The 8,301-nt window shown below is 57.5% G+C and overlaps 1 protein-coding gene across 1 annotated transcript in view; it reads right to left on the bottom strand.

Annotated features, from left to right (window-relative positions):
- The window catches only part of RNF213 (ring finger protein 213), a 118,356-nt gene extending 110,366 nt beyond the window's left edge, over window positions 1–7,990 (bottom strand). Inside the window, exons 1-2 of the mRNA XM_045299779.1 lie at window positions 7,897–7,990; window positions 2,355–2,518 (exon numbers count right to left, since the gene is read on the bottom strand). Of these exons, the coding sequence (XP_045155714.1) occupies window positions 2,355–2,518; window positions 7,897–7,990 (258 nt within the window). The remainder of the gene's footprint in view (window positions 1–2,354; window positions 2,519–7,896) is intronic.
- Window positions 7,991–8,301: the final 311 nt, after the last annotated feature.

Below are 8,301 nucleotides of genomic sequence, written 5' to 3'. Positions count from 1 at the left end.
AAAAATTACTAATTTTAAGTGCTCAAGGGTTTTCCAATTTAAATATAACAGGAAATGTTTCTGTCCCTCCGTTGCCCCCATGTCGATCGCCAACCTATGTGCACTTGTCTGATTGGGTCCATTGGAGCACTTGCAGAGAACAGGCCCGAGTGTTGGTTAATAATTCCCAAGCACTTGTCACTGATCGGAGCCCTTCCGGTGTCAAATCTAGTGCAGCTGACCTTCAATGGCATTCGCATCACCACACCACTGACACGCAGGCATCAGAGCCTCTTTTTTGGCCTGGAGGAGGAGTTTCTCCTCCCAGCCCTCATATGATAGGAAAACCCATTCAAACTCACTTATGGAAAATAGGCGCTGCCGTGTCCCCTAGTAGAGGATGGATTGGCAACAGTACTAACCACACAGGAAATTACACCTTGTCCTTCACAGTTACTACAGCCCGGTATGTCCAAGCTTGTGTGCATATCTTTTCATGAAAGGATCTGTCCATTGGAATCACTCCTCTGGAGAAATTAATTGTAATCATTGTTCTTTTTTTACTTGTTTCAATTCTTCTATTTCTCTTCATCATAGTAGTGAAAGCATATATAGTTTGAGGGCTAGAGTCAGAATATGGATGCCTACTCAACTGTCTCAACAATAGCAAAGTTCTCCTACTTTAGCTTTAATTGACAAATTGGCTAAATGACTTTTGAGAAGATCAAAGTGATTTGGGGGGATCTTAATAGCTACAATCCTGGGAATTATTGCAGTTACTGCTACTACTGCAGGATTAGCTTTGCATCAGTCTGTACAAGCCGCTACGATCGTAGATGATTGGCATGAAAATTCTGAGCTTTTGTGGTCCACCGATAACATCTTGATCAGCAAATTCATGATTTATCTCAAACGGTTATCCTGGGAGGCCAGATTAATAGTATTAAGCAACAAATTACATTACAATGTGATTGGAATCATACGTCCATATGTGTTACTCCTGTGATTTATAATGACACTCTGTTGCCTTGGGATCATGTTCAAAGACATCTATTGAATTACCACAATCTATCACAGGATAGTTTGCAACTACAGTATCTTATACGGGATGCTGATCACCAATCCCCTCTAAAAGCTATATCTGGCTCATTTGCAGGGCTGCTTTTGCTTATCACTTGTGTCTGTTTGTCTTTTATGTAGTCTGCAGAAAAATCCTCGACAAACAAAGAACCATAGAAGGGGAAATGCTGCCGCTGAGTTTTCCCTGCATCTGGATGCTATAAAAAAGGGGGAAATGCAGCCGGACTATGGCTAGAACTTGGATACAAATCAAGGCTTGAAAGATGCACATTTGGGTCAGCGTGTTCTGCAGTCGGAGCATGTTGGTTCTCAAGGAAATGCAAACCCTCCTGTGTGTGTGTGGTTCCTAGAGCTTGTTTGGTCCTGTTCTTTGCTTTATAGATTGTATCTTTACAGTTTCTGAGCTAATGTAGTTTTGAGAAAGTCATTTTTTAGACTTAAAAACAATTTGAGTCAATGTAGCCAGTCACGTGTTCCTACACTTGAACACGAATAAATAGGACACAGCTCAGTTCCTTGCTATATGCCTGAGCGAGCTGCAGCCCTCTGCTTTTTTACAGATTCATTCCGTGTGCTTCTCGTTCCTCTGCGTCTCCGGTCATGGACAGCAAAGCACCCTCCAGAAGAGTGGCTGTGGGCCAGGCACAAGCAGCCCACACAGGCCAGAGGGCAACACCCAGCTCAGTGTCGGGCAAGAAGTCCAGGGGCCACAGTCAACCACCTGGGTCTTAACAACACAGAGGGCTCCTCACCACCACGGTTTCCACCCCTCTCCCCAGAAACGTCCCGGAACCGCCCCCGGGAATCTCACCGGGGGCTCCCTCCCCCTCATTGTCCCAGACATTCTGCTGGGCTGAGGAGGGCAAGGGGTCGTCTGAGATCCCAGGGAGCAGAAGAGGACCTCTCAGTCCCCAGGGATGAAGTATCTGTGGCCACAGCCCGCATGTCCCAGGCCTGCAGCTGCAACACTCCCCCACATGCTGTGTCTGCAGCTGCAACACTTCCCAGTGTGGCCTGTGTCTGCAGTGGTGGGCCCCTCAGGCACCACCACCAAAGCGGAGAGACCCACAAAACAGCCAGCTCCCCACGAGGCAGCACCGGACGAGGGGCCTTGATACACCTGTGCAGAGGGGTAGCATCGGCAAGCTGCGGCTGTCCTGGAGGAACACTGGGGACATGGGGCAGTCCAGGTGGACAGGGCCAACCCTGCTCAGCTGCTGATGAAATGGCACCAGGAATCCACTGCCCAGCAGAGGGAGGCAGCCTTGGCTTCCCCACGCTCCCCATCCACTCACCTGCTGGGTGGCCCAGGACACATCTGTACAGGACTGGTCTGGGTCCTCGGGCTGGTCGGCTGGCCCCAGGGACAAGAACGAGCCACCACCTTCCTTCAGCTCCTGCCCACACTCCATTTCCCCGTCCGGAGCAGGCAGCAGCTCAGCGCTGTGTACCTCAGGACCTGAGTGGACAAGGGAAGGTCAGGTCTCAGGATCAAGGGGAAGTCCATTCTCAGTGGGTGACCTCCTTCCTGCAGAGAGCACAGTGGCCTGGGGGCCCCAGGACACAAGAGGTGAACTGAGAGACCTCCCAGCCTGGAGTCCAGCCCCGAGTGAGGGAGGGGAACCGAGGCTCCAAAAGTGAACTCTTCACCCCCTACCCCTGCCAGCAAGGCTGTCTCCCTCAGTGTCTGCACCCCAATGCCAGCATCCCTGGCAGTGGCTCAGGGCTTCGAGAGTTGCCACACTCATCCACCCCCAGGCTAGTCACCAATCCACTGCTGCCTAGAGCAGCTGTCTAGATACCCCTCAGTGGTCACTCTACATGTCCACTTGACCCAGCAGCCCCTCTGGACCTTAACTCATGGTCATGGATGGGCAGCAACCCCCTTTACGAAAACAGACCGCCACCCCTCGGCTGAGGAAAGCCCTCCAGGGCCCTGCGTTCGTCAGGGTCTGCGTTAGAAGCCTCTCCCAAGCCTGTCCCTGGGGCTGGCATGAGCTGTTGTCTTTTTAGGCCTGGTCTTCAAGGCCTTCTTCCAAGGGGGAGGGGTCCCCAGGGTGCACCCTAGCCCCAGGCACTTACAGCTCCCCCCAATCTGGTCAATTCCAGCTGCTTTCTCCCTCTGGGCCCCCTGAGAAGGATATACAAAGTGCTCAGGAAACAGGTGCCGAGGGAAGCTCATGAACAGGATTCAGGATTAAGACGTCCACCTACCCACCCACAAGAATGCAGGGCACGGCAGCCCAGGGTCTCCACTCCAGCTGGAGGGTGAGACCTGATCAGTTTAATCTATTCAGAACCCCGTATCTCCCAACCCCACCCTTCACCGAGGATGGATGGGCCTCAGGATTTTGGAGGTATCTACCCCCTCCACCTCTTAGGGTACCCACAGACCTGACATTTGAGGCTGGGGCCCCACTGTGCCTCCACCGGCAGGTGAAGGACAGTTCTGGTGGGTGCAGAGATATAGTGAGAGCCCTGAGCACACGGCACCTGAAGCCCCACGAGGTGCTTCTGCCGAGCACTGAGCAGCTTGGGTGTGAGGTTACCGTCAGCAAGATCAGCAAGCACGCCGGCATTCCACACCAAACCAAACCAAACACACTGCCTTTGGACTGATTCCACCTGAGAGGCCCCGGATAGGGCTCCTGGGGTGAATCTTTATGGAGCAGACAGCCTCACTGTCCTCATCGGAGCTGCTGCGGGGTTCGATCTCACAGCCTTGTGATTAGCCGCCCAGCACATAGCCCACAGCACCACCAGACTCCTCCCAAAGACGAGCAGCAGGCAATTTGAAGGCAGAGGCCTTCTGAAGAGGTCCCAGCCGCCTGCTGCCGTGGCTGATGGGGAACCTGCGAGAGGCCACGACTGGGGGCACCCACCTCTCGAGGGCATGGCAGGGAGAGAGCCCTGCAGGAGCATCCAGAGAAGGTGCAGGCAGGCCCCGCCCCCCTGGCCAGGAGGCCTGGGCCCAGGAAAAGCGGGAACAGCAGGGGAATGGGTGTTGGGGCAGGGCAGCGTGTAGGGGTGTGTGGTGGGAAGCAGACTGCTAAGTGACCTAAGTGATGGCAAGGCCAGCCCTAAGTACCAGGTGGCAGAGCACTAGCAAAGGGCTCGCATGGGGGGGACACCCTGCCCTGCAGGCCCTTCCAAACAGACCCTGGCATGGTGGGGACAGTGGCCAGGCACGGCCAGTGATTTGAACACTTTACACCCCCTTCATGTGCGCTGCTGGCAGGTAAGTCCCGGGGGGCTAACTGGCAGGTTAGCGGTTCAAGCCCACCTATGGGCCCAAGAGAGACACATGAGGCCGTCTGCTCTGGCAAAGGCCCACAGCCCAGGAAACCTTCTGAGGCTCAGGGTGAGTCAGAACCAGCCGGATGGCACTGTTTGATTTGGGCTGGGCTCACGCACAGATGTGCAGCCCAGCACAGATCACTCTAGGATGGTAGCAGGTATGAGGGTGAAGCAGGGGGCGCACTGAGCGCAGACGGCACACGCGCCTGCAAGCCACGCTGGAAGAGTCCCGCTACACCTTGTGCGTTTGGGACTTTGAATCCATCCCAAGACTGGCGATCTGCCAGGACCAGCCTGTGGAGCCCAGCCCTCTGACACACACGGTGCGGCCACCAGGCCTTCTCTCAGCAGCTGGCTGACAGGCACCTGCCACACACTGAGCCAGCAAGCCGGCCAGCACGCATGTGGGAGGGGCTGGGACAGACAAACAGTGAGCCAAGGGCAGAGAGGATGCCGCATATACTCGAGGATCAGCCTATGACAAAATACCAATTTATAAACTATCAGGGGCTCATGAGGGAGGGGGGAGCGGGGAGGGAGGGGAAAAATGAGGACCTAATGTCGGGGGTTTAAGTGGAGAGAAAATGTTTTGAGAATGATGTACAAATGCGCTTACACAATTGATGTGTGTATGGATTGCGATAACAGTTTTATGAGCCCCTAATAAAATGTTTTTAAAAAAATTACTAATTTTAAGTGCTCAAGGCATAACTCCTGAGCCGCCCCAGCACCATGGCCTGTGGCCTACGGACTGGAGGAGGAAATGCCTTCATCCGGCAGCAGCCCCACAGCTTGGTTTCAGTTTCCATTTCTGCAAAAGGAAAGGGTCACGGGCCAGCGGGAGAGCCGGCAAACCTTGCCCTCGGAGAAGGGGGCAGGGCCAGGGGGACACTGAGCGCTCAGCCACGCCAGTGACCGGACTGTGAGGACAGCACAGCCAGAGAGAGCGACTCTGTGTCCGGGGGACCCGGGAGAGCGGGGCTCAGGGCCGAGCTGACCCCCATGCCTGACCACTCCCCAAAGCCCCGCTCATCTCCCGTAGGTGGGAATGGAGACCCACACTTCCTAGAGAGAACAGTGCCCCCAGGGTACACTTCATCCATAAGGCAGCAGACACCAGAGAAACGGGGCTGTCTCCCCCGCCCCTAGCCCGGCACCTGAGGGTCCCCAAGGGCTGGTGAGCATGGAGCTCTGGTAAGGCCGGTCTCTCCTCTCCTCTCTCTGAGAGATCGGGCGGCGGCCGGCACTCTCCCTGGGCAGAGCGGTGCCCCCGCAGGCTGTTCACACCAGGTCAGCAGTTCCCACTGAAACCCCGGGAGGAAGCCTGGGCTGTCTGCTCCCGGGAACTCACAGGGACAGTCCTAGTGGGTCCTAAGGAGTCGCTCGGAGCTGGGAGCACCCCAACAGCAGCGAGTTTGGCCTGGTTAGGGTTGTTGTACCCTGTGGCAGGCATTGTGCAAGGAACTTGGGTGCCGCGGTGGAGAGAGCCCTATGACTCCCGCTGCTGAAGGCCCCTGCTAGGAGCCAGATGAGCAGTGGGCACCGGGGGAGGGGCTGGCCCTGATTTTCAGAGTGGTCAGGGTGAGCCTGAGAGAGGGCAGAGAGGGGGAAAGTCCAGGCGATTCTGGCTCACAAGGATCTCATAGAACTGCCCCCTAGGATTCCCAAGGCTGCCACCTTTACAGAATCAGATGGCCATGTTAGGTAGGCCAGCATAGGACTGGGGGATGCCCATTAACGCGTGCCCAGAGGGCCAAGCTAGGGGAACAAAGGAGTGGCACAGCGCACATGTTCAGGGTTCCCGCCGGTAGGCAGGGGTGGGCGTGAACTTGAATTGGATCACCTAGCCAGGTAAATTCAATTCAGCCAATGGGGTCGACCAGGGGTCTTCCACCACGCCTCCCTGTGGAATCCTTGAAAAGGCAGAAGCCCGGAGGGGAGGGGATCGGAGAACAAGGACGAGAACAGAGACGGGAGGAGAACTTAGAACGGAGGAGAAGGACCTAAACGGAGGAGGGAGAACTCAGGCGCAGAGAGCTTTGGCACGCGTTGCGGGACGCAGAGCCGCTTCCAGCTAGGCCGTGTGTCCGGGAGGAGCCCCTTGGGTGCCGTGTAAACCTGAAACTTCTTCTAACTTTCATAAAACCCACTTTGATCACGAACCAGGCTTCGGCGTGAATTCTTTCTCGCGCGGAGCCAAGGACCGAGGCTTCGGCGTGAATTCTTTCTCGCGCGGAGCCAAGGACCGAGGTATAAATCTAGCTCCAGAGAGATCTAACAGCCACATCTTCTTCCTTCTGAACAGCTACTGAGTTCGAACTGCTGACCTTCCCCACTTACTGCAGAGTGCTGGCCGCCCCAGGGTCCTTGTTCCAGGTGGAAAGCTAAGTGGGCAAAGGGTCTGTGGCAGTAGAGGGGTGAGGGCAACTGGGACTGGGGAGCAGTCTGGGAGGGGCTTGTAAGAACCCCCAGCTCTTGCTCAGGGTAAAGAGGGGGTGGGGGACTCTTGGAAGGAGGAGGCATGGTTTTCCTTTCAAACAACACCCCGGTGCTATATGAGTGGCAGGACCGGGTGAAGGCAGGGAGGCCCCTAGGAGCCTCTTCAGGGGCCCAGAGGGCGGTGGGCAGCAGGGGTCAGTCCTGGGTCAGTTCTGTGGGAGCTGGAAGGGAGTGGGCACCGAGGAGATTGAGGCTGTGGGCCCAGCTGCATGTCCTGTTGCTGTTTGCAGGGAGGGGGGGGACCGGGAGCTGGGGGGGGAGGGGATCAGGCAGGCGCTAAGGGGAGTGGCCCAGGAGGAGAGATAGGTGTGGGTGTGACCCAGCTAGGGGAGGACCAAGTCCCCCCAGAGAAGGAAGGAAGGACCCTAAGGTGGGAAGCGAGCCCCTGAGGTCCAGGATGCCAAGCAGGTGAAGAGCCCGAGACCACCACGCCACCCGTCCCCCCAGGGGGCCCACCCACTGGGCTGCAGGGACCCCTCACGGTCACCTACACACCAGGGCCCCTGATGAATGGGTTCTGCCCGTCTAGCCCCTATGGGAACGTGCCTTTCCACCTCAGATGGACTGAATCCGTCTGCAGCTGCCCAGGACCCCAGGTGATTCTTATAGATTCTGCGTCTACAGCAGGATGGCCCGGGGTCAGGTTGAAGTTTCTGTTCTGATTTAATGTATCTGGGTTCAGGGCTGAACCAGACTGAGCCCATTAGGAGCCCTACCCCGCATCCCATGACATGCTACTATGGAGCCCCTTCCCCCCCGCCCCCCCGTGACCCCTCAGACCCCACAGCCAGGGGCCTCCTTTGCTCAGCAGCGCCTCAGCCAGCCCAGCCCAGCCCAGCCCCTCGCTGTCCCCCACGGGCACAGGCTCCTCACGGTCCGCTCTGAGAAATGAGACTGCAATCAACCAGAAGCCGCGCCCTCCCCAACCTGACCCGCTGCGCTTGTCCCCTCTGCCGCCCAGCCACGGGCATCGTCGTGGAGAGGCTGGTGGCCGGCCGCCCCTCCAGGGGTCCCCCGGCCCAGCCTGCCCCGAGGCCTCACCTGGCGGGGGCACCGCAGGAAGCCTGACTCCACACTCGCTGCAGAATTTGGGCGCCTCGTCTTTGGAGACGTGGTGGCAAGACGGGCACTCCATGCCCGCGGGGAGGGCCGCTGGGTCCGCGCGGAACTGCGAGCCGAGCCCGGCGCCCGCTGATATACACGCGCGGCCGGGCGTCACGTGACCCAGCCCGCTTTCGGTTTCCTTTTCCCGGGCTGAGAAAGTCCACCTGGACCCGCGGCTCCAATCGAAACCCAAGCCTCCAGCCCCGCTCCGCCCTCGGCCCTCGGCCCGCACACCCCCAGCCTCCTCTGCTGCCCCCGAGGCTGCGCTCCGGCGGCCTCTCCTCCGATGCCTCCCGGGAAGCCCCAGCACGGTGGCCCCCGGCTTTCGGAACCCGAAGTTGG

Source organism: Echinops telfairi, unplaced genomic scaffold, assembly GCF_000313985.2.
Source record: "Echinops telfairi isolate 266 unplaced genomic scaffold, ASM31398v2 ScPeMD7_7458;HRSCAF=8496, whole genome shotgun sequence".
Lineage (NCBI taxonomy): Eukaryota > Metazoa > Chordata > Mammalia > Afrosoricida > Tenrecidae > Echinops > Echinops telfairi.
This window is presented reverse-complemented; position numbering and strand designations above follow the sequence as displayed.